The following is a 26,901-nucleotide window of genomic DNA, read 5'->3' as shown; positions in this document are numbered from 1 at the left end:
AGCATAAAATTTAAAAAGCAATCAATGTGTATGCAAAAACACAGATATTAAAAACAATCCTTAAAAAAGAACATGCTGGTTAAATCTGATAATGAACGGCATGGTTTTGATGAGGTTTTAGTCTCCACAGAGACAAAAGGTATATAATCACACTCTTACACTCAACACTGGGGTTATTTTACACCATTTGGGTGTTAATTTTACTCTTAGAGCCTTCATTTAACTCCTGAATCAACACTAGAAATGTTACACTGAAATATGCAACACTGGACGATTTTCTGTGTATAATCCACTGGGCAGCGGGACTACAGCACGTGCGTTTTGGTGACAATGGGAGCTTGAGGTGCCCATAAAGACATTTGACACGGGACTGCTGTTCAATAGTAATGACACAGGAGTGGGTTGAATTTCGAGGCCCGTTGCCATAGCACAACCCCCCATAACACCACAGTGATGGCCGGGAACGTTTTTTTTTAAGTGAGAGGAGTCTGAAGTTATCTTCTCTGCCAACGATACTCACGGGCAGTTTCATCCCCATGAACAAGACCAACGTTTTTCTTTTACGCGCCATGTGCTTGTTTTCTAATTGATTTCTGAGGAATACTACTTGGAAACGGTTATGGGCACCTGGATTGAACTAACATTATATGTTTTATAACTCCACGCACAGGGGGGATGTTTAGGAAGATCAACAACGCACTCCGTCCCAACAATGGGCACAGGGCTGGTGATGGCAGTCCGCGGTCCGAGCAGGACTACCACAGCGCGTGCACCGTCAAGTTGGTGCGGAGCACCTCCATGCTGATGGTGGGCCAGAGGAATCAGTCATCTGTCAACTCCACACTGAAGCGGAGCAAAAGTTCTGTGAATGTGGAGTCCACCACCGCCTTGTATTATTATCAGAGGCAGGAGGACCGGATATGGCTCTACTCCCAAAATCAGAACTGCCTGGAGTATCTGGAAGAGCTAGTGGCGTTGAGACGGCAGTACACGAGGAGCGTCAACAACTTCAAAAGCAACGAGATGAAGGCCACAATCTCCCCCAAGAAGAAGCCTGCGCCTCCCCCACCCAACTCCAAGAACGCACAGGTAGAAAGGCTTTGTGAATCACTTAATGGCTATGACCTCCCCTCATAATTATCTTTGTGTCCTAAATTAAATTGTTGAACCACTGAATGCCTTCTACTTAAGAAATCAATAGACAATCATGTTCTCTCTTATTTTGTATTTTTTTTAAAGATCATGAGGACCAAACCGTCTGCCCCTCCAATCCCCAATGAGGAGGACACTCTGGACTTCTTTGATGCTGTCATCGCAAGCTGTGACCCTGAGCACACGCCCAAGCCCCATGTAGACGATGGGCACGCTGACGTTGACTTCATTGGTGAGTTGTCTTTTTGAAGTACGATCAAGTTGCCTAAAGAGTGAAGACAGTGGACAGCTACCTGGTGCTGATATAGAGACAGTGGACAGATACCTGGTGCTGATCTGGAGATACACAGCAAATTCTCCAGTTTTAAATCAACATTGACAATGTTAAATTTAAAACTGGGCCAGTGTCTACATGGGTCCAGACTTTTGTGTGTTGAAGATCATTCTGATTTCCACGTAAAATAGCCTTTTGACTAACCATCCAACCTTTTTACGTGAGTAAAGTACATGTTGGATAAAAAAATGTCATGACAGGCCTGATGGAAACATAAATTATTTCTGTAAACTTTCCAAATGTCAACAAAACAAAATACGCTAGACAAGGCGGATCTTCTTGCGTCGGTAAAATGATTTACGTGAGAAATGTCAGTGAAAAACGATTTTATGTGCAAATATTGATATACTGTAATAACCATCACATCGAAGTAAATTTGAAGTCATGCAATGAGATATTGTGTGGTCCTCCAACTAGGACTGGTTGGGAAAGCATGCAGTTTATTAGACCACAGATGGAACAAGTTATGATGAACTTCACAGGGTGGTGAAAGTGCACGGTGATGAGCTTGATGCTCCTTTCTAATAAATATTGAGGGTCTTATTCTGGTGACATGATCACCAATGCTTGGCTGCCATTTGACAAATAAAAATAATCTCGCTCTTTTGTCCATAATAATTTCATCATGTAGGCTAGAGTGCGCGTGCAAAGACCAGAGTGGGCACACTCACTATAAAACGCAATTCTTTGGGGTGAGATGACCTGAGTAAAGTGGAAAATGCAATGACATTCTTTTGGGTGAGATGACCTGAGTAAAGTGGAAAATGCAATGACATTTTTTTACTTGTGTTTATTTGTGAATTTAACCGTGTACTTTTATGTGCACCTTTTATCTGCAACAAGTTAATTAGATGGAAACACATCTCTGGTGGGAAGAAAAAAAATTCGCAAATTGTTTTAATGTAGATTTTTTAAATATTTGCGTGAAAATCTGTCGCTAATTGGATGGAAACCTAGTTCTAAAATATCCCCCAGAATATTTTGGGGGGATAGAAATGCTCAAAATTACAGAAAAAAAAGAGTCTACTTTCTCTCATGACTAACTACCAGGAACTTTGAAAAGACAAGCTGAGTGAACAGGAGGTTATATTCAGGAGCTCACCTTGACTGACAACTCTTTGGAAGGACTATGTCAAGAAATTTGAATCCAGTGAGCAGTTACATAATCTCATGCAAATTTTGTGATACACAAAGCAATTTAAACAACATTGAAATTGCATCAACGATTACAATTTTACACCTCTTGTTTGACATCTCTTTTGCGGTTCACAGCAGCGCTGACAGATTTTAACATGACAAACGTGTCAGCATTTTGAACTACGTTCTCTAGTAAATAGCTAACACCAGATACATATGAAAGTGGAAACATATAAGAATATTTGCCATAGATTAATTGTGTAAACTTTTAATTATATTTGCTGACACCCTGCAGTCAAATTTGGTCACCAGTAGAGTAGCTATCTTGCTTGATAAACCACGCCCCTCTGCAAACACGCAGTCTCCTATGTTGGTTACAAGACGGTACTTATCTAAATTAGGTATGAGAATATCATGTTACCATTGGTGTATTAAAATGAGAGTTAGGTGATGCCACCTTGTCCCCTTAATAATCCCGCCTCCTGAAATCAAGTGTTTGACATGGGGGAAGGGAACAGTAACTTTATGCTCAAACTTTATCGATGTCGGCACAACATACAAAAAACAGAGCCCCAATATTTATTTATTTTTATTTCACCTTTATTTAACCAGGTAGGCTAGTTGAGAACAAGTTCTCATTTGCAACTGCGACCTGGCCAAGATAAAGCATAGCAGTGTGAACAGACAACACAGAGTTACACATGGAGTAAACAATTAACAAGTCAATAACACAGTAGAAAAAAAGGGGAGTCTATATACAATGTGTGCAACAGGCATGAGGAGGTAGGCGAATAATTACAATTTTGCAGATTAACACTGGAGTGATAAATGATCAGATGGTCATGTACAGGTGCAAGATATTGGTGTGCAAAATAGCAGAAAAGTAAATATAATTTCCCAGTGTGCCTTGCCTTTTTGAGTGACTTGTAGAGTTACCACCCATGACTGTATTTGTTAGTGACAGAGACATGGTTGTTGAATTCCTTAAAATCTGTTCCTGTGGACTTCATAAAGTGAGTTTTTGCTGTAGGCAAATGTAACAGAGCCATTATGCACTCACGGGGCATGGCAACGACATCTGCGTGCCCCCGACCAGGCTGCGGCCAAGAAGAGTCGGTGAGGCACATGCTCTGGGAGTGCAGAGCTGCCAGGGACCTGTGGATGGAAGCAGGCCCCCTGATCACCCCGTGTCTGCCAGCAGGGGAGGACCTAAAACCTCAGCTCGTGCTGTATGGGGTGGGACGAAGGCCTATTCCATCGAAGGCCTTCACCAAGTTCTGGCCCACCCTCACGTGCTTGAAGGAAGCACTGTGGTCCTCCTGCAACCTGCTGGTAGGGAAAAGTGTAGAGACCACCCCCAGGCAGTGGCCATGGTAGCCACGGAAGCCCTGGGGTGGTACAGAAGGAAGGGGGCAATGGGTCCCCCACAACACCCTAGGTCCCGGCGGCCACGGACTGACAGCGCTGCGGTGCCTAGGGGAGGGATCTCCTCTGGCCCCCGAAGGACGGGACGGAAATTTATTCAGAGGAGCAGGATGAGGCGAGTTTGATAAGGACTCACCCCACTCCTGTACAATGGACCGAAGACAGCCTTTTAACAGTGAATTTTTAACATGTTTTTTATGTCTTAAAAATGTTTTACCTTTGTTAGATCATTAGTACATATTTTAAATGGCTTTTTAGTACTTTTATTCATGGTTGTTTTCATTGATTTTAACATGTACTTTTTAACAAATTTAAATGTAACTTTCAAATGCTGTGTTTTATGCTTTGTTGCACTTTTATGTGTATGACATGATGTAAAAAAAATTATGGGCTGTTTTTAAAAGAAATGTGTTAAAACTTTTCCAAAAGAAAACAATTCAAATAAAACTGTTAATGACAATATCTTACATATATCATAAGGCCTTCCTTACTTTATTGGCAATATTTTACCCCAACACAATGGTGTTAAGAACCTACTGGTTTACAAATCACAATATACTGACTTTCAAAGTGATATATAATTCCTAAGTTAAGACAGCCAAAAGTTACACTGTTTATTCACACACAACCTGCAGTCAGAAAGATGTTAAAGGTTAGGAACTTTGATGAAAGAGACTACCTTTACTATTTAATTAACGTGTGCAATAAATCTAACTAATTGATTGGATTAGTTTAGAAAAATGTATGTTATGTATCTTTGTGTGGCATAAAATTAATCAATCAATGTACATGCAAAAACACACATATTAAAAACAATCCCCTCCAAAAAAATCTAGATCCAGTAGAGTGTGCTGGGAAATAAGATAATGATGGGCGTGGTTTTGATGAGAATGTTTTAGTCTCCGCAGAGTAAAACTGACACAATCACAGTCAACAATGGTTATTGACACCAACACTGGGGATTTTTTAGAGTTAATTTAACTCCTAAATCAACACTAGAAATGTAACACTGAAAAATCAACACTAGGTGTAGTGAAGCCCTAGCTACCTGGTGCTGATCTAGAGACAGTGAACAGCTTGTTGCAGTCTCAGAGTAATTGTAACCGTAATAGATCACAAACTACCCTTTAGTGTTTTTTTCTCTCCCCATGTACAATTTGGATGGGCATTTTGAGAACTGACGTGAACCCATCTCTCTCTTCATCAGTGGCCACCAGCACCAGTGAGCACGACCTCCACTCCAACTGGGTCATGAGGGTCCCACGGTGTCCCACAGATGAGTCCAAGCTGAAGAAGCCGGCCTCAACCAGCAAAAGCAGCAGCACGGCCAAGAAGAACAGCGACAACGGGACGACGAGCAGCCGACGACACCTACAGAGAAACCCCATCCACTTGCCCAAAGTGGTGGAGAGCGCTTTCCAGACACTGCGCTTCAAGCCGAAACTAAAAAAAAAGTAGTGGGAACGTGCTTGTCCGGAGTTTCATAACAAGTACAAGGAGTCAACTTGGGGAGGTCCCATGACATACAAGCATTCAGCTGGTGAGGAATTGGCAGGGAAACCACAAAATAACCATGGATAGTAATATAGGAAGTGAGAGAGAGAAGTAGGCCTAGAGGAAGTGAGAACTGAGAGAAAGTGGCAGCCAATGATTATGGTATTCTGTTGGTGTGGACAGGCATAGCATGTGACATTGTTCGCTATGCCACCAGCCTGATAAATTATCCAGTCTGCTGTGGCCCGTGGGACGGTAACCCGATCCACAAAGGACCGTGCGTAACTTGGACAGCGTAATTACCAACAAACACTCTCATTACTTAGTTACTGTGACTAAACAGAGCACCTACTCCACCTGACATCACAATCAGTCAAGTATTTTAATTGAACAATGCAACTTTCCATTTTCTTTTGCAAGTATTTTTATTACACATTTAGACTCTGCTTATTATATCCAGGTTTATCTGTCGCATATCAGTCTCCCTAGACTCGATGATCAACGTCCCTGTATGAAATGTAAGATGTTCACCATGTGCCTCAGATTGAATCATTGAAATGATTCGTAAACATTAACCAAGGTACTGCAAATGGCACTGCTTATTTCGTTTTATACTGTAGTTGGCTACCATTGTACTGTAACAATATAATTTATCCTGTTAAGTCTATATCATTTATGTACATTAAAATGGGTCACCGTGGCACTTTTTCCATGACTTGTTGACCCTTGGTGTGTGTTGTTGAAAAGGTTGTACTTCATTGCAGGAGACGACAGGCTGAACTGATGCTGGTTATCAACACAATAATATGAGAGCACAGAAGGGATTTTTTATTTAGCGAGGCAAGTAAGTTAAGAACAAAGTCTTATTTACAATGACGACCTACCAGGGGGCAAAACAACATATTTTTACCCTGTCAGCTCGAGGATTCAATCCAGCAACCTTTCGGTTACTGGCCCAATGCTCTAACCTCTAGGCTACCTGGAAGCACAGTTTAAACATCATTTATATACTCCCCCAAACCTTGAAGTAATAGCTATTCATGTTCTTGTTTTTTATCCTTTTATTCTCACAACTAGTGTGAATCAACCCTGTTTCTCAAGGCAAGTTCAAATCACCTTGCTACAGATCTGTTTCCCTCAAAAATACTATTTTCTTTTCTTTATTACTAAAAGCACAAATGTGCAAACAAACACACACAAGGTACACTGAGTGTAAATAACATTAGGAACACCTTCCTAATATTGAGTTGACACCCCCCTTTTCCCTCAGAACTGCTTAAATTCGTCGGGGCATGAACCCCACAAGGTGTCGAAAGCATTTCACAGGGATGCTGGCCCATGTTGACTCCAACGCTTCCCACAGTTGTGTCAAGTTGGCTGGATGTTCTTTGGATGGTGGACCATTCTTGACACACACAGGAAACTGTTGAGCATGAAAAACCCAGCAGCGTTGCAGTTCTTGACACACTCAAACCAGTACGCCTGGCAATTACTACCATACTCCATTGAAAGGCACTTCAATAGTTTGTCTTGCACATTCACCCTCTGAATGGCACACATAGACAATGCATGGCTCAATGGTCACAAGGCTTAAAAATCCTTCTTTAACCTGTCTCCTCCCCTTTATCTACACTGATTGAAGTGGATTTAACAAGTGACATCAATAAGGGATCATAGCTTTCACCTGGTCAGTCTATGTCATGGGAAGAGCAGGTGTTCCTAATGTTTTGTACACTCAGTGTATCCACGCACACCAACATACACATACAAATTCTGATGCACCATCCTAACATTCAGTTTTTCTGCTTTGCCCTTGGGGCTGAAGAAGGCAGACATGCTTTTCATGCCTGTTTTGTCCACCTTGGCCAGGATCTTCTGTGCCGCACTCATCTTCTAGGGTGGATGGAGGAGGAGAAAAGATGTATTCAATAGTATTGCTCATCGGCCTTGAGTGAAGACGGCTGAAACATAATTACACATCATCATGAGTCCTTTCCAGACAGAATGTACAATGTTACTTGGACCTTCGTCTGGATTTGAAGGCCTCTGCATTGCATTGCTTTAAACTGCACTCACGTGAACTTCAGCAAGGATCCTCCCCCATATATATATATATATATATATATATAATTCTCTCATGGGTCCATTCATGCAGGCTGCACCTAATCTCCCTCACTTTGCGGGCGAAATCGGAGCTGTTGAATATGGTGTAGTCCTCTCCCGCCTCCACTGATTTGTCAAACAGCTTTCACTTCTGCCGAATGAGGATGGGATGTATAGAGTGAGACCTGCTTTCCATCACTCTAAACACCAACCACCAATCACACCACAGACACACGTTTACAAGTTACCGTGGCAATACCGTGAGTATCACAAACTGACCAACCACATCCACCAACAATAGGCATAAGAACACACTAATCTACCTGTACACTGCTACCATCTGGTGAATCTCAAGAGGAAATCAGTGGAAAAGCCAGACCCTACAATAGTTTATATGTCAAATGGTTCCTAATACATGCAGAAAAGGAACAATGTCCCCAAATAAATAGAAAACTAGGAAAACAATAGGTCAGTATATACAGTAGGCCTAACTACACAGTGTGATGACACAAGTAGCCGACACAGAGAAGCTGAATAAAATACCTTTGAATGATGCTCCACTTTCTTAGTGCTTGAGAGCTCAGGTAACCTGTCAGGAGGAAGGTGAAAGGTGACTGACCATCAGACTGTTAAACACTAATAATGCTGCTTAATGCATTACCTTCAGAAGTATCACTGTCTTAATAGCACAATGTCACTTTCATCACCAGTACATTTCCAGTCAAAAGTGCTGACCTGGGCCCTGCAATTGTCTTCAAACTGTGGGGGATGTGTCTTGAGAAATCTAACTGCCACGAGTTATTTGATTTCGGTCTCCAAAACCGCACACTCATCTTCAGTTTTTTGGGGGTGGTTAACGTGTATTTCAAATGACTCAGTGACACTTACGATGAAGCGACATGAACATTTGATTTTAGATTGTGCTTTTTCATTTTAGATTGTGCATGTACATACTGTAGATGCTTGAGGAGAGCTTTTCTCAGGTCTTCACTGATGTCCGCAGATGTCAGACCACGGGCATACTGCAGGTAGTCCTCTGTGTTACAATGAAGAGAGGGCATAAGAGGGTTAATACCACAGCATCCCTTTATACACTTCATTATGGAATGACATCCATCCTATTGATATCACAGGAAACAGGGTTGACAGTCTGAGCTTTAAATATAAAATTAATGTGAAACAGAAAATGTAACAGGTAAGGCTCGAGGCAATGTTTGGTGTGGAAACCTCCTGATCTCTAAATTGGGTTTGGTGCCATCCTCTGGTTAATTTGATGTTTGCAGGCCAGTGAGAACATGGCACAGGTCTGCGGTATTAGACCAGGCCCTGAGCGTGACTCACCTTCCTGGGTCTCTGACTCCTTCTAGACTCTGACGTATGTCATGGACTTCACCCTTTCTCCCACTGAGATGTTAGTCTTTCCGAGGGCCTTCACTGTCCTCTCAGCCTAGAACAGCAGGTACACAGCAAAACCAGCACACTGGTAACACTGTTAAATCTACTGGAGAGCAGCAATTCTGAACTCCTGATTCAACTAATCAAGGATTTGATGATTCAATTAATCCGGTGTGTTATTCCTGGGCTAGAACAAAAGCCTGCACAACCTGGAGGTTGCCAGGATCAGATTGCTTCAGGATGTACTATAGAGCATGAAAAACCCTGCTTATGCAGCTCATAGATTGATCAATGGGTACCTTCTTTAACCCTTCCCATGGTCCTTTCCTGGCAGTAGCGGTGAAACTTCGGACTGCCCATCTCTGAAAGAGCAGTACACAGAACACGTATAACACCTGAGACCCCTCAACATTACACTTTTATAATGTGTTCATGTGCAGCTCATCTTTAGAAAATCTCAAACAATTTCAAGGTTGCTGCAGTCTCGGAATTACCTGATATACTAATTAAATCTATTAATGTGCACTTCAGTCTGACATAGAAGTGAGAAATTAATTATTGGGTTTAGGGGTCTACAGTTGATTGTTTCTGAGGAGCACATTAACTTTCAACATTAGTTTGTGTGGGCTGAACAGTGACCTCTGACCTTTTTCCTCAGCCACGTGGTGCAGGGAGGCTAGGGAGTGCGTGCAGCTCAGCAGCCTGGTGCATGCTGGGAAGTCCTCGTCCATCACCATCTGGTACACAGACTGAACTTTGCCTGCACCAGAATGGTATCACAAAGAGAGGAAGACAGTGATGACATCACAAAAAGAAGGGCAGAAATTACCTTGCAAAGAGAGACAGAATGATATGACATCACAATAACCAGACAGAGATCGAAGCACAGAGGACAGAGATGACATAACAAAGAAAATAAGAAAAATGAATGACAAGAGGGCAGAGGTAACGTCACAAAGAAAATAATGAAATGACAGAAAAAGGACAGGGGATGTAGCAAAGAAAGAAAGAGACATTGTATGACATCACAAAGGGATGACAAGAGAGATCACAAAGCGAGAAAGACTGACTAAGATGAGATCAAAAAAGGGGAAACATAAAGTTGAAGTCGGAAGTTTACATACACTTAGCTTGGAATCATTAAAACTCATTTTTCAACCACTCCACAAATTTCTTGTGAACAAACTATAGTTTTGGCAAATCGGTTAGGACATCAGCTTTGTGCATGACACAAGTAATTTTTCCAACAATTGTTTACAGACAGATTATTTCACTAATAATTCACTGTATCATAATTCCAGTGGGTCAGAAGTTTACATACACTAAATTGGCTGTGCCTTTAAACAGCTTGGAAAATTCCAGGAAATTTATGTCATGGCTTTAGAAGCTTCTGATAGGTTAATTGACATCATTTGAGTCAATTGGAGGTGTTCCTGTGGATGTATTTCAAGGCCTACCTTGAAACTCAGTGCCTCTTTCTGCCATGCTGACCTAAAATAAAGTGGTGATCCTAACTGACCTAAGACATGGAATTTTTCCTAGAATTAAAGTCAGGAATTGTGAAAAACTGAGTTTAAATGTATTTGCTTAAGGTGTATGTAAACTTCCGACTGTAAATACGCAATAAGCACACTTTTATTTAAAAAATATGTATTGACATATGGGCCTTACCACTTTACTTTGATCAAGTAGGGCAACAGAAGGTAGAAGGGATCTATTGGAGTTAAGTACGGTAGTCTACCATCTGTTCAAATAAAAACATTTGGATCTTCAACCCCATTATTTACACCTTGTACTAAACCCATTAACCTTACCTATCATTAGCCAAGTAAATCTCACTCCACTATGCTGATCACGCCAACTGAGTGGAGACGAGTATGTGGCGAGAAAGACCAGAGTGGTGCATCAGTCTAAGGCACTGCATCTCAGTGCAAGAGGTGTCACTACAGTCCCTGGTTTGAATCCAGGCTGTATCACATCCGGCCGTGATTGGGAGACTCATAGGACGGCGCACAATTGGCCCAGCATCGTCCAGGTTTGGCTGGGGTAGGCCGTCAATGTAAATAAGAATTTGTTCTTAACTGTCTTGCCTAGTTAAATAAAAGTTCAAATAAACATTTCAAAACATGTGGACTGTATTGCCAACAACATCAAGTCGCCAAAGGTCGATACTTGTAAAAACTTGTGTTCTTAAACCCTTACCGTGTGGCTATGTTTGTCCTCTGTGGCTGCGCATCTCTCTTTGTTGGCTGAAATCTATACTTTTTAATGAAATGTTAATCAAATACAACCACTGACTTTCCTCATATCAACTGGGGGGGGGGGTCTAATGTTTTATTTATTGTCAGTCTATGAAAGTAGTTTGGCACGAATACAGGCAAACTGAAGTGTGTGGCAAATATTTCAGTATGATTTGTTAAAGTGTTTAGTTAAATGCACATGCAGTTAGTATCTACTACATTTTATCTAGTTACATTTGTATCCACAGTGGGACGTTGCATGACGTCATCTTAAAGGCACATACTACAATAACAGAAATAGGCCTCCATCTATACTGAAAAACCAATATAAACGCAACATGTAAAATGTTGGTTTCATGAGCTGAAATAAAAGATCTCCGAAATGTTCAGTACTCACAAAAAGCTTATTTCAAATTTTGTGCAAATTTGTTTACATCCTGGTTAGTGGGCATTTCTCCTTTGCCAAAATAATCCATCCACCTGACAGGTGTGGCATATCAAGAAACTGCATAATCATTACACAGGTACACCTTCTACTGGGGACAATAAAAGGCCACTAAAATGTGCAGTTTTGTCACATAACACAATGCCACAGATGTCTCAAGTTGAGGGAGCGTGCAATTGGCATGCTGACTGCACAAATGTCTACCAGAGCTGTTGCCAGATAATTGAATGTTCATTTCTCTACCATAAGCCCCCTCCAATATCATTTTAGAGAATTTGGCAGTATGTCCAACCGGCCTCACAACCGCAGACCATGTGCAAACATGTTTTAAGTAATTAGATTTACTGACGTTGACTGTCCCGGTCCCACACTGCCATGTCACTGACCTCCTCCCTGTAGGCTGTTTCATCGTCACTGGTGATCAGGCCTACCATCGTTGTGTCGTCAGCAAACTTGGTGTTGGAGTTGTGTGTGACCTCTCAGTTGTGGGTGAACAGGGAGTACAGGAGGGGACTAAGCACACAACCCTGTGGGCCCCCAGTGTTGAGGGTCAGCATGGCAGAAAGAGGCACTGAGTTTCAAGGTAGGCCTTGAAATACATCCACAGGAACACCTCCAATTGACTCAAATGATGTCAATTAACCTATCAGAAGCTTCTAAAGCCATGACACATTTCTGGAATTTCCCAAGCTGTTTAAAGACACAGTCAAGTTAGTGCATGTAAACTTCTGACACACTAGAATTGTGATAGTGAATTATTAGTGAAATAGTCTGTAAAAATGGTTGGAAAAATGATGGTCATCAAAGTTGATGTCCTAACAGAATTGCCAAAACTATAGTTTGTTAACAAGAAATTTGTGGAGTGGTTGAAAAACAGAGTTTCGTTTGAACGTTCGCTGTCTTCCTAAAAATCATGACCACCTTGTTCATTGTCTGTCTTCTCTGTCATGAATTTTCCATTGTTGCTCTTTCACAAACCATGCTTTGTTACAAGTCTCCTTATAATGCTCTTCACCACTGTAGAACATCAAGAATTGGAGTGTATTTATGTTCATAAACATTTTCAATTCTTTGTAAGAAAAAAATACTCACATCTGTTACGCACGCCTCTATGAAGAGGGAACGCAACACCCTGCTACAACTAAACTCTCCGTGAAGTGAAAAAGGTCTGGACTGTAGGTGCAAGTAAGGATGACAACAGGCAGAATGTGGTACCATTTACAAGGACTTTATTCCTTTACACGGTAATATGGGGGAAAAGGGGCTGGACGGAACCAAAGCAAAGAAAGTAAATCTCAAAGCCCCCTCTCCTATTTTACCTGCCGAAACCAATACTTACCTAATTTAGCACCACCTGGTGCCCTAACCAAAATACAGGGGGTGGTCCACCCAGGTCTTACCTAGTGTGCCTAGACAGCGAATATGCTACGGGTATATGTATGCCAGCGGGCCTCTTGCCTAAGCACTCCCTAGGTGCCTTCCCCTTCTCCCCTGGGAACAAATGAAACAGAATATTAAACAATTCCACAAACAAACTAAGAAACAAAGGAAATCAAATAAGCTCTATCTGAGCAACAAACTCACAAAACATAAACTTTCCAGCAATGAACTCTCATCAAAATCAACCTCTAGCAAAATCTCTGCAATGACCTCCAAGCAAAACCTCTAGTAAATCTACCTCCAGCAAAATCTCTAGCAAATAGCAAATATATCTCCAGCAAAATCTCTGCAATGACCTCTCAGCAACAAAAAAAAATCTCTCTCCTGAACAGAACACTGGCTTTTATATAGCTTCAGAATGAATGTGTAACTGGAGACAGCTGAGTCTTGACGAGGGGGCGGGGTCAGCTCTCCAATTAGCCATGGAGTCGACTAATCAGCTGCTTGAGGGATTTCAGGGAGCCATTTCCTGAAATAAACACATGCAAATACACAAACTACAACACATAAACTGGGGAACGTAATAACATCTGATAACATTAATGTTGAATCTGTAGTCAAGGAAATTCACAAATTCTGGTAGTTTCATTGATATCCTTGCATCAGCCTTGGATTTGATTAATCATGAAGATCAAATGTGTTTTCTATTGGGTGATTACAACATACTGTAAATGTATTTAAATGTGAGAAGCACTCACTGACATCAGATTTTTTGTATCCCCTCGTCTGTAAGCCCACAAGACTGATCAATTCATCTGACACCCTTATTGATAATATTTTTACAAATTATTTGAATAATGTGTCTAATACAGGTATACTTTATACTGACATTTCTCATCACTTTCCAATTTTCCACTTCTCATTGGCAGCTGGAAATGAACTAATTGGAATGATGAATAGCATTACACTTAGAAGGTTATTGTGAGCCCTTTAAGATGTTGATTCGTGATATTTAATGGGAAAATGTTTATAGTCAGGCCGATGTGGAGTCTGCTTACCAGACTTTTCATTCATCTTTCAATTCTATATTTCACCTCTGCTTTCTTTCCTTTAGTTAAACCATGTAAGAGAGCAGCAGAAGTGTTCTGGAAACCTTGGTTTACAACGGGTCCAGTGGTGATTTTAAGCAAGTAAATCTTGCTGAGGAAAACTCCCCCAATATTTTTTAGACACATGCCAGCAAAGCCACTGCACTACACAACACAACCCCAAACAATACATGAATTGCACTATAACGATGACAAGCAGTACCCACAAACTGTTACAGGCTGACTACACCGCTCGCGTTGCAAAATAAAATAATTCTTCAATTATTGCACCCACACTTCATGCGCGTGCCAACTAGCGTCTGCTTTACCAAGGGCTAAAATAGAAGTCAGTTCTATTTCTGACGCAGATCGCGCTGCAAGTCCTGCCTCTCCCATCACCTCATTGGTTTATAGAAGTGAACAAATGCAAGCTAGCTAGCTAAATTGCCATAAATGTTTAATGCTTTTCGACCTGTCCCCAATTAATATAATTGGTTCAGAGTTTGTTTTGATATTTTAACCTGCGTGTCTTGATCGCGTTTGGTGTGGGGGGACAAAATACATTTATGCACAATGGCGCACGCGATCAGCCAGTTTGGATTCCGTGTTAGGGCCTACATAAAGCTGGCCCAACAGCAGAGCTTTCTTTCCAGCGCAATGGAGTGAATCCTTACCACCACTACACTTGGCTATCAATGGAGCCTAGTCTGGCAGCGAAACAATTCATTCAGCCTCGTTTACTGCCTTTTTTTGAAACATAGCTGATATGGCTTGCTTAAACCAATGTGGTTTCTACTGAAAATTGAGATGTACAAACTATGGCATAAAGGAACGATGAGCGAATAAGAGACAATCCGTAATTTCCATTAAGACATGAGCGTGCTAAGGTGGACGTAGTCAATATCACTGTTCAGCACTTTTGAAATGTACAGCGTCAGCATGCAGAACATGGGCTACACTTAAAGTATTTTCCCTTTAGACCAAGTCAAAACTGTACGATAAATAAAGGGGGCATATAAGCAGATAATGAAAGCTCTTGTAATATTAGATGATGACATTTCTCTTAAAACAGGTTATAGGCTACATTTGCACCACCGAGTCAGAACAGTAACGTGAGGTGAAAATAGAACAAATAATTAGGGTGAGGCACATGGGATACTAACAAACACTTAGTATTACTTTCTTAGTAAGTGTGGTGGTCCTTCGTGGGCAAATTGTATCATCAAAGAAAGAGAAAGATTTACAATTTCGATTTGGATGACCGTTCGAAACAAATGAGCCAAGTCTGAGCTCGTATATATTCTTGACTTACCAGTTGCCATGCTTGTGGTTAGCCACTGTCACCAAACCACTCAATGTTGAATTTGTGATTTCCAACTTGTGTTATGTTATGGCCAATGGTCGATGAGCACCGATACGTTTTATCTATAATTTATCTTCATTATTTCTCTTCATATGACAAGGATTAAACATTATTTGTCAGAAGATTGTCGACTTGATTCTTGATGATGACTGCTAGTTAAGATTTTGAAAGTGAGATGTTTACATGTTCAGTCCAATCAAAGCTACTGTACATATAACGTGATTTGACGTTATTTTATCTGTGGCCAATGACCTTGAGCCTTCTTGGAAGGGCTCTACTAATTTAACTATATGGCAGGATGCAGAGGGCTAAAATGTACGATGTCTACACTTACTAAGGACTGGTGACGTAGTGGTGATGTAGTTTCCCCATGCGTGACAGAACACTGAGCCAATCACGGCACAACACTCCTATTTTCTGCTGGCTTGCCCCACATCACAGAAGGCACTGAGCTAAGCTGAAACACCTGCATTTTGGAGCTGCCTTACTCAAGAAAACAAAAAAGAGGCCATGTTTGTATGCAGCTTTATTAACTCAATAATATATATATATTTTATTTTACATTGTTTGCAAACCGATATGTGACTTGTATTAATGCCAAAATAACATGCAAAACAGGCAAACTTTTATTTTTTTTGTTTCCTTTTTTGCTAAGAATGTGGGCCTGCCCCACCTGCCCTGAATGACGGGTCGCCACTGAACGGGTCTCAAAAAATCCTCTGTTAAAAAAAAACAGTTGTATTAAAAGTTTCTCACAAATCCCTCTCCCCTGAATTCCGCAAATTCCAAAAAGTATAAGAACAAATTTACTCACCTACTTCGGATATCCCCCAAAAATATATATTACAAAAAAATAATTCTTAAATAATATAAAATCAACTTGGAAAATCATCAATCATCTGTTGAATAAGAAAAAGGCGAATGACACAAATATTAAAATCCACAAAGTTTGCTGCTTCAGTGTCTTTAGATATTTTTTGTCAGATGTTACTATGGAACAATGAAGTATAATTACAAGCATTTCATAATAGTCTTAGGTTTATTTTGCCAATTACATGAAGTTGATGCAAAGAGTCAATATTTGCAGTGTTGAACCTTCTTTTTCAAGACCTCTGCAATCTGCCCTGGCATGCTGTCAATTAACTTCTGGGCCACATCCTGACTGATGGAAGCCCATTATTCATAATCAATGCTTGGAGTTTTTCAGAATGTGTAGTTTTTCTTTGTCCACCCGCCTCTTGAGGATTGACCATAAGTTCTCAATGGGATTAAGGTCTGGGGAGTTTCCTCGCCATGGACTCAAAATATTGATGTTTTGTTCCCTGGGCCGCTTAGTTATCACTTTTGCCTTATGGCAAGATGCTCCATCATGCTGGAAAAAGGCATTGTTTGTCATCAAACTGTTCCTGGATGGTTGGGAGAAGTTGCTCTTGGAGGATGTGTTGGTACCATTCTTTATTCATGGCTGTGTTCTTAGGCAAAATTGTGAGTGAGCCCACTCCCTTGGCTGAGAAGCAACCCCACACATGAATGCTCAGGATGCTTTACTGTTGGCACGACACAAAACTGATGGTAGCGCTCACCTTGTCTTTTCTGGACAAGCTTTTTCCCGGATGCCCCAAACAATCGGAAAAGGGATTCATCAGAGAAAATGACTTTACCCCAGTCATCAGCAGTCCAATCCCTGTACCTTTTTCAGAATATCAGTCTGTCCCTGATGTTTTTCCTGGAGAGAAGGGGCTTCTTTGCTGCTCTTCTTGACACCAGGCCGTCCTCCAAAAGTCTTCACCTCACTGTGCATGCAGACCTGCCTGCTGCCATTCCTGAGCAAGCTCTGTACTGGTGGTGCCTGGTGGTGCCCTGATCCCGCAGCTGAATCCACTTTAGGAGACACTCCTGGCGCTTGCTAGACTTTCTTGGGCACCCTGAAGCATTCTTCACAACAATTGAACCGCTCTCCTTGAAGTTCTTGATGATCCGATAAATGGTTGATTTAGGTGCAATCTTACTGGCAGCAATATCCTTGCCAGTGAAGTCCTTTTTGTGCAAAGCAATGATGACGGCACGTGTTTCCTTGCAGGTAACCATGGGTGACAGAGGAAGAACAATGATTCCAAGCACCACCCTCCTTTTGAAGCTTCCAGTCTGTTATGTGAACTCAATCAGCATGACAGAGTAATCTCCAGCGTTGTCCTCATCAACACTCACACCTGTGTTAACGAGAGAATCACTGACATGATGTCAGGTGGTCCTTTTGTGGCAGGGCTGAAATGCAGTTGTCACGCCCTGACCTTAGATATCTCTGTTTTCTATATATTTTGGTTAGGTCAGGGTGTGACTAGGGTGGGTACTCTAGGGTTTTTGTATGTCTAGGTTTTTTTTTAGGTCTAGGGTTTTTGTAGGTCTAGGGTTTTTGTAGGTCTAGGGTTTTTGTAGGTCTAGGGTTTTTGTAGGTCTAGGGGTTTTTGTATATCCATGTTGGCCTGATATGGTTCCCAATCAGAGACAGCTGTTTATTATTGTCTCTGATTGGGGATCATATTTAGGCAGGCATTTTTCCCACTTTCTGGTGTGGGATCTTGACTATGTGTAGTTGCCTGTCGGCACTATATTGTATAGCGGCATGTTTAGTTTGTTATTTTGTTAGTTTGTTTGGTGTTCATTCTTTTAATAAAGAGAATGTATGCATTCCACGCTGCACCTTGGTCCGATCCTTGCAACAAACATGACAGCAGTGGAAATGTTCTTTGGGGATTCAGTTCATTTGCATGGAAAAGAGTGACTTTGCAATTAATTGCAATTCATCTGATCACTCTTCATAACATTCTGGAGTATATGCAAATTGCCATCATACAAACTGAAGCAGCAGACTGTGAAAATGTACATTTGTGTCATTCTCAAAACGTTTGGCCACGACTGTACAAATATTCCATCACAATGTATTGTTGTAAATAAGACCTATCTTGATGTTATTTTATGTGAATTTATTAACTTTTTGTGAGTGTGGGTTCCTCTCTGTGAATGAAAATTGAGAAAACTAATGGAAATCCCTTGGATTACATTGAGGGACATTTCCCTTCTCTGATTCAGTTTGATCCACCTGATGTAATGGTGTTGGAGGTCATCGGTAACTTAAAGATATCAGCAGCAGGTCATGATGAGATTGGTGCCTCTTTGATGAAATCAGTGTCTTCCTTGATTACTGAGCCTCTAATGTACAGTATACATGTATCTTCACCAAATCTATGCCAAAAAGACTAGAAAATTGGCAAGGGGATCCTAGATCTTTTACAAATTATTGCCCAATATCTGTACTTCCATGTTTTTCTAAAATCCGAGACAAATGGTTGAATAAGAGAATGTTGAAACATTTAAATCAACACTGTATTCTATATGAGCACCAACATGGTTTTCGTAAAAACTACTCCACAGATAGGGCTCTTTTGCAACTTGTGGATAAAATCTTTACAGCCCTTAACAATAATGAATACACTCTCTGCATCTTTTTAGATTTATCCAAAGCCTTTGACATGGTTGATCAAGAAATATTACTTTCTAATTGCGTTTTTACGGTTTTCATGATTATACGTACACTACATGACCAAAATTATGGACACCTGCTCGTCGAACATCTCTTTCCAAAATCATGGCCATTAATATGGAGTTGCTCCCCCCTTTGCTGCTATAACAATCTCCACTCTTCTGGGAAGGCTTTCCACTAGATGTTGGAACATTGCTGCGGGGACTTGCTTTCATTCAGCCACAAGAGCATTAGTGAGGTCGGGCACTGGATGTTGGGTGATTAGGTCTGGCTGACAGTCGGCGTTCCAATTCATCCCAACAGTGTTCAATAGGGTTGAGGTCAGGGCTCTGTGCAGGCCAGTCAAGTTCTTTCACACTGATCTTGACAAACCATTTCTGTATCGATCTCGCTTTGTGCACAGGGGCATTGTCATGCTGAAACAGGAAAGGGCCTTCCCAAAACTGTTGCCATAAAGTTGGAAGCACAGAATTGTCTGGAATGTCATTGTATGATGTAGCATTAAGATTTCCCTTCACTGGAACTAAGGGGCCTAGCCCGAACCATGAAAAACAGCCCCAGACCATTATTCCTCATCCACCAAACTTTACACTTGGCACTATGCATTGGGGTAGGTAGTGTTCTCCTGGCATCCGCCAAACCCGGAATCGTCCGTCGGACTGTCAGATGGTGAAGTGTGATTCATCACTCCAGAGAACGCATTTGCACTGCTCCAGAGTCCAATGGCAGCAAGCTTTACACCACTCCAGTCGATGCTTTGCATTACGCATGGTGATCTTTAGGCTTGAGTGAGGCTGCTCGGCCATGGAAATCCATTTCATGAAGCTCCCAAAGAACAGTTATTGTGCTGACATTGCTTCCAGAGACAGCTTCGAGACAGTGAGACAGTGTTTCAACCAAGGACAGACGATTTTTACACGCTACACGCTTCAGCTCTCACCAGCCCCGTTCTGTGAGCTTGTGTGGCCTACCACTTTGCGGTTGAACCATTGTTGCTCCTAGACGTTCCCAATTCACAATAACAGCACTTAGAGTTGACTGGGGAAGCTCAATCAAAGCAGAAATTTGACGAACTGACTTGTTGAGCTCTTCAGTACAGTCCATTCTACTGCCAGTGTTTGTCTATGGAGATTGCATGGCTGTGTGCTCCATTTTATACACCTGTCAGCAACTGGTGGGGATGAAATAGCAGAATCTACTCATTTGAAGGGGTGTCCACAGCATTTTGTATATACAGTGCAGTCGGAAAGTATTCAGACCCCTTGAATTTTTCAACATTTTGTTACGTTACAGCTTTATTCTAAAGTTTATTTTAAAAAATGTTCCTCATGTACACACCATACCCCATAATGACAAAGTGTAAACATGTTTTTAGAAATGTTTGCAAATTTATTGAAAATATAAAACAGAAATACCTTATTTACATAACTATTCAGACCCTTTGCTATAAGACTTGAAATTGAGCTCAGGTGCATCCTGTTTTCATTGATCATCCTTGAGATGTTTATACAACTTGATTGGAGTCCACCTGTGGTAAATTGATTGGACATGATTTGGAAAGGCACACACCTGTCTATATAAGGTCCCACAGTTGACAGTGCATGCCAGAGCTAAAACCAAGCCATAAGGTCGAAGGAATTGTCCGTAGAGCTCCGAGACAGGATTGTGTCGAAGCACAGAACTGGGGAAATGTACCAAAAAATGTCTACAGCATTGAAGGTCCCCAAGAAAACAGTGGTCTCCTTCGTTCTTAAATGGAAGAAGTTTGAAACCACCAAGATTCTTCCTAGAGCTGGCCGCCCGGCCAAACTGAGCAATCGGGGGAGAAGGTCCTTTGTCAGGGAGGTGAACAAGAACCCAATGGTCACTCTGACAGGGCTCCAGAATTCTTCTGGGGAGATGGGAGAACCTTCCATAAGGACAACCATCTCTGCAGCACTCCACCAATCAGGCCTTTATGGTAGAGTGGCCAGAAGGAAGCCACTCCTGAGTAAAAGGCACATGACAGCCCACTTGAAGTTGACCAAAAGGCACCTAAAGGACTCTCAGACCATGCAAAACAAGATTATTAGGTCTGATGAAACCAAGATTGAACTCTTTGGTCTGATTGCCAAGCGTCATGTCTGGAGGAAACTTAGCCCTATCCATACCGTGAAGTATGGTGGTGGCAGCATCATGCTGTGGGGATCGAGGGAAAGATGAATGGAGCAAAGTACAGAGAGATCCTTGATAAAAACCTTCTCTAGAGCGCTCAGGACCTCCGACTGGTGCAAATGTTCACCTTCCAACAGTACAATGACCGTAAGCACATAGCCAAGACAACATAGGAGTGGCTTTGGGACAAGTCTCTGAATGTCATTGAGTGACCCAGCCAAAGCCCAGACATTTTTTTACTAGGCAAGTCAGTTAAGAACAAATTCTTATTTTCAATGACAGCCTAGGAACAGTGGGTTAACTGCCTGTTCAGAGGCAGAACGACAGCTCGGGGATTTGAACTTGCAACCTTTTGGTTGCTAGTCCAATGCTCTAACCACTAGCCTAGTGGACACCTCAAAATAGCTGTGCAGCCATGCTCCCCATCCAACCTGAATGACCTTTAGAGGATCTGCAGAGAATAATGTGGGAAACTCCCCAAATAGGTGTGCCAAGCTTGTAGTGTCATTCCCAAGAAGACTTGAGGCTGTAATCACTGCCAAAGGTGCTTCAACAAAGTCCTGAGTAAAGGGTCTGAATACATACGTAAATGGGATATTTATTTATTTTTTTTAATCTGTTTTGCTATGTAGATTGATGAGGGGGGGAAAACAATTTAATCCATTTTAGAATAAGGCTGTAACAAAATGTGGAAAAAGTCAAGCGATCTGAATACTTTCTGATTGCACTATATAGTGCATCGCTAGCTTAAACTGACTGATTTTGATGGGATTTTTTAAAGCTTATATTGATGCACAGGTGTGTCCATAGACTCTTGATGATTAAAATCCTGACTAAAATCCCTAATTAATAAAAATGAGACACATTTCGTCGTGGGACTTGTTGTAGCAGTTGCACACTGATGTCACTAGATGGCGTCAGAAAATCATGAAGATAGGGCCTGGAGGCTGGAACTGCTTTAAAGGGACAATTGGCAGTTGCTACATACATTTTTTTACTTGAAATTGAAATGAATTATATGTACATATTAATTCTTGAAGAATATAACTTGTAAATGCCTCATGAGCTTACTTTAACTGTCGTACCACCATCAGAACCCAAAATATAAGCTTGTTTTACTCCAATGTTTGTAAACCAATTTTGATATCATAGATGGTCAGTCCTTGCATTCATAGCTCTGTCCATGAAATTTACATTTACATTTAAGTCATTTAGCAGACGCTCTTATCCAGAGCGACTTGCATTTCTCCATCCCTCAGCTTTTTACAGGAACAGAGGCACTTTGTTATCGTTTCAACTGCTGATTGGCCCTTTAAGAAATGTCTGTATCGTTATATAAAGGACATAACGTTGAATCAGTCAACACAGACATGTTGTAAGGCAATTGTTCTTCATTACTTTAAAGTTATCCTACCTCTTACAATTCTACCAGTAGTTCTTCTGGACCTTTATTAGTTCATTTTGGACTCCTTGGCCCTCAAAAGATGACATCTGCACATGCACTCACATTGAGAGAGAGAAAGAGAGAGAGAGAATACATGGATGTCTCATACATTAGACGTATCTCCCAGTGGGATTCATGTGAGTCACTTGTTTTTTGTTCCTTCACCGTTCAGTCTGATAAATAAGCCTGTGTGTTTCCTCCTCAGTTTGTTTATCCCAGCTGGCGTACTGCCTCTCTTTAGAACAGCTGGTCTCTCTTATGTTCATCCTTATCAGCCAGTTCCTGAGGATAAAGTGTTGCCTCTGTTTGGCTCTGTGACTTGAAGATGATATCATGCTTGAACACTCATATAGGGAGATGGAGAAAAAAGTAAAGACAGAGTAAATCATTGTGTGTGTGTGTGTGTGTGTGTGTGTGTGTGTGTGTGTGTGTGTGTGTGTGTGTGTGTGTGTGTGTGTGTGTGTGTGTGTGTGTGTGTGTGTGTGTGTGTGTGTGTGTGTGTGTGTAACAGTATAGAGTCTAGACCGTTCCCTCACCCATACCCGGGCGCAAACCAGGGACCCTCTGCACACATCAACAACAGTCACCCACGAAGCATCGTTGCCCATCGCTCCAGAAAAGCCACAGCCCTTGCAGAGCAAGGGGAACCACTACTTCAAGGTCTCAGAGCAAGTGACGTAACCGATTGAAATGATATGTAGCGCGCACCGCTAACTAAGCTAGCCGTTTCACATCCGTTACACTCACCCCCCTTTTGACCTCCTACTTTTCCGCAGCAACCAGTGATCCGGGTCAACAGCATCAATGTAACAGTATAACTTTAGACTGTCCCCTTGCCCATAACCGGGTGCGAACCAGGGACCCTCTGCACACATCAACAACAGTCACCCACGAAGCATCGTTACCCATCGCTCCACAAAAGCCACGGCCCTTGCAGAGCAAGGGGAACCACTACTTCAAGGTCTCAGAGCAAGTGACGTCACCGATTGAAACGCTATTTAGCGGCGCACCGCTAACTAAGCTAGCCGTTTCACATCCGTTACACGTGTGTTCATGTACAATATGTGTGTGTACTTTTGATCAAGTGCTTACTTAGCACATTTGTGTTTACTAGTTTGTCTCAGCTTAGCTAAAGTGCGGGTGCCTCTGGCATGTTTCTAAGGCTCCTGTGTCATGTTGATCTCTCTGTCCTAGATGCACTCATAGTACAGCCCATTAACAAGACTCTAATTAGCTTATTTTGCTAACAAGGAGGGGAGGGAAGGGCTGTGTATAGGGTGACCAGTGGAGCTTTGAAGCACCGCCATTGTGTCTATGGGGCGGAATGCAGCGCACTGAAAACCTACCACAGCTAGGCGTACATCTGAGCCAAGGAGCTAGATATGGCTCAATTTCCTCATCTCCATCTGTCTCTCTGGCTTTTTCTTTCCTCCCATTGTGTTATTTGTCTCACTGATCCTCTCTTCATCTAGTTCTCAATGTGGCCCATCAGGGTTTCACAACTTTCCCTCGGATTTCCCATCTTTTTTGTTTGTTCTTTCTCTGCAGCTCTGCGTCCCTCTCACCTGAGGCATCTGGGACAATTACGGTGAATTGAATGGCACGCACAGTAGGAGAGAGTGGGGTAGGTTGAGCCATTTTTCAATTCAGCATCACTCCATCGAGGGAAATATAGTATTGTTTCTAAGAAATATATCTACATATAAATTATTTCAGGATGTTGTGTATTCCTGGAAATATGTACAACATTACAGTTTTAAAAACAAAGCTTGTCCCAAAAAGTTTTTTTTTTGGCACAACTTACCCTTGGTATTGGGTAAGATGAGCCACCTACAGATTTCTGTACTGAATGAAATTTTACCACTACATTTTTAAAACTATGTCTATCTTTATTTCCCAAACACAATTGAACAGAATCACAATCGCTTTTAAGATAGGCCTTTTGTTACCTCATATCCCAGCGATTAATGCCTTGCATTACGCCTAGGAAGAAAACACTTCAGTTTGCTCAACTTGCCATTGGCTCAACTTACCCCATGGCCATTGATGACTTACTGATGACATCCAACCAGAACCTGAACAAGAGCAGGCCAAACTATCCCTCTCAGCACTGCCTGGACTGCGACAAAATGCAAACGCCTTCCGTTTGAGTTATGTTATAATTCTTTGATGACTTACTGCAAGGCAAACATTTGGACTATATTAGCCCGCGCAGTTACAAGGATGCACTTTTATGCTAGGTTTAAGACCTCATATTGAAACTTATAGAGACTCCAACTATTTTATTTTTTATATAACCTTAATTTAACTTTATTTAACCAACTGATGTATAGAGCAATCTTAAAATGATCTAATTTTCTTTAGAACCAACCATCATGAAACCTCTCTCACAATAAATTCATTTGACGTGGTGAAAATCCGTTTTTTGGACCTAACTTACCACTTTTTCCATGTTGTTTCTTCCTTCACTTACTCCATGAAATGATGACCTCTTCCTAAATATTTGGTCAAGTGACTCATTTTGTGTATGGTGTCCTAGATAAAAAGGGTGGCTCGACTTATTCCACTCACCCTACTGCACTTAAGTCCATGCTAAATATAGTAATAATACCCCTCTGTTCTGCCCTGGACATAACATACTGTGGCATTAAACCCTCACACAAAACCACATTAGCCCTTTGATTGTAATTCTATTGATGTGTTGATGGATTATGGTCTGTGACAGACATAGAGATCTAGGGTGAAATATGTGGATTACATGTTTTATGACCCAGAGAGATGTACATTAAGCAGAGCTGGGTTCAAATAGTATTTGTTTTCTTTCAAATATTTGTAGCATTTGATTCCGCCTGCCTGGAGAGAAGGCTGGGTAGGGTCTGCACTTTTTGTGTTCTTCCATGGGTTCCATTGCGCAAGGCGAGCTCAGTCCAGCGCAGCTAAAGTATTTGAAATAAAATAGGAATTGAACCGAGGTCTGATATGGAGGTGGGATATTGAGCAGCCAGACAGACAAAACAGTGAATGAAAGCATTCTTTCAGTAGGTCCAAAAGACAGTTATTGGGTCCGGGGGGGGGTTCTCTCTTAGTGAGAACAATAACAGCCTTTCTGACTGAGGATGGCACCAGAGGACGATAGACAGCAGAGGTCTCTGTCTTCCACATGCACACAAGAACAAAGTGGCTCTAAATTTAGATCTGGTTCAGGGTTAGAGTGGGCCCAGACGACTAGTGTGGGCTACTCCCCTCTTCCTCAAACCTCTGCTCTCTCCTTCAACCGTACAGCTACAAAGAAGCACAATGTCATGGAAACACTCTTTCTTACTTACTCACTTTCTTTCTGTTTTATTTTCTTTCTTTCTCACTCTATCCCTTCTTTGGGCTAGTGGTGGGGGGTGGGGGACCACACCCCAGTGAACCGCTCATCTCCATAAGTCCTGCGTCCCAGTTCCATTCAGAGCCCAGCGAAGCATTACTCAGATGAGTTCTTTATTGCTCTGGTTACAGTTAATGCCTCGGACCTCCCTGGAGTTGTCCTCCTCAATCATACCAAGTAGAGGGGGCTGCTGCATCTGTCCACAGCCCCCCCACCCCACCCTCCCCACTACTGGCCTTCTGTGGTCTGTCTACTGGCCCTACCATGAGGCGTTTGGGGAAGGAGGGAGAGTTTGGGCAGGATGTGGTCTGAAGAGGGTAGACAGCGTTTACCCCTGGGGTTCATACTACTGTCATACAGGAAGCTATGTGGCCTCCTGTAAAGTCTAACAGTTTGTCTCAAATGGGCAACACATCTCTGGTCAAAAGTAGTACACTATATAGGGAATATATAAGTGTGTGTGTTTATTTAATGCTCAGCTACAAAAGATTCTGAAGTAGGTTGTGTATCCTCTCATGAATGTTTTATGTGCCTCTCTCTCTCTCACACACACACACACACACACACACACACACACACACACACACACACACACACACACACACACACACACACACACACACACACACACACACACACACACACACACACACACACACACACACACACACACGTGGAGAATTCCCCCTTGGCAGCAGAAACCTCTGAGTCACCATCCGGGTTTCCCTTCCTTTCTCTTCCAAATATGGGAGGGAGTAGGAAGGAAGAGCAGGAAGCGGAAGGCGGAGTGGAACCCCTTTGTGATGTCAGGACATTCTAACAGCAGGATTAAA

The 26,901-nt window shown here is 41.8% G+C and overlaps 1 protein-coding gene and 1 pseudogene across 1 annotated transcript; one reads left to right on the top strand and one right to left on the bottom strand.

The window, feature by feature from the left end:
- The first annotated feature begins 348 nt into the window (after nucleotides 1–348).
- On the top strand, nucleotides 349–6,286 carry LOC124022512 (uncharacterized protein C13orf42). The gene is made up of 3 exons (XM_046337408.1): nucleotides 349–1,089; nucleotides 1,240–1,384; nucleotides 5,256–6,286. Exons 1-3 carry the CDS (start codon nucleotides 676–678, stop codon nucleotides 5,504–5,506), a joined length of 810 nt encoding a protein of 269 aa, XP_046193364.1. The 5' UTR covers nucleotides 349–675; the 3' UTR covers nucleotides 5,507–6,286.
- Nucleotides 6,287–7,084: 798 nt separating this feature from the next.
- On the bottom strand, nucleotides 7,085–12,102 carry LOC124048427 (annotated as a pseudogene).
- Nucleotides 12,103–26,901: the final 14,799 nt, after the last annotated feature.

The sequence above is a fragment of the Oncorhynchus gorbuscha genome, linkage group LG01 (genome assembly GCF_021184085.1).
Source record: "Oncorhynchus gorbuscha isolate QuinsamMale2020 ecotype Even-year linkage group LG01, OgorEven_v1.0, whole genome shotgun sequence".
NCBI classification, from domain to species: domain Eukaryota; kingdom Metazoa; phylum Chordata; class Actinopteri; order Salmoniformes; family Salmonidae; genus Oncorhynchus; species Oncorhynchus gorbuscha.
The sequence above is the reverse complement of the archived record's forward strand: the minus strand, read 5'-3'. Positions and strand labels throughout refer to the sequence as shown.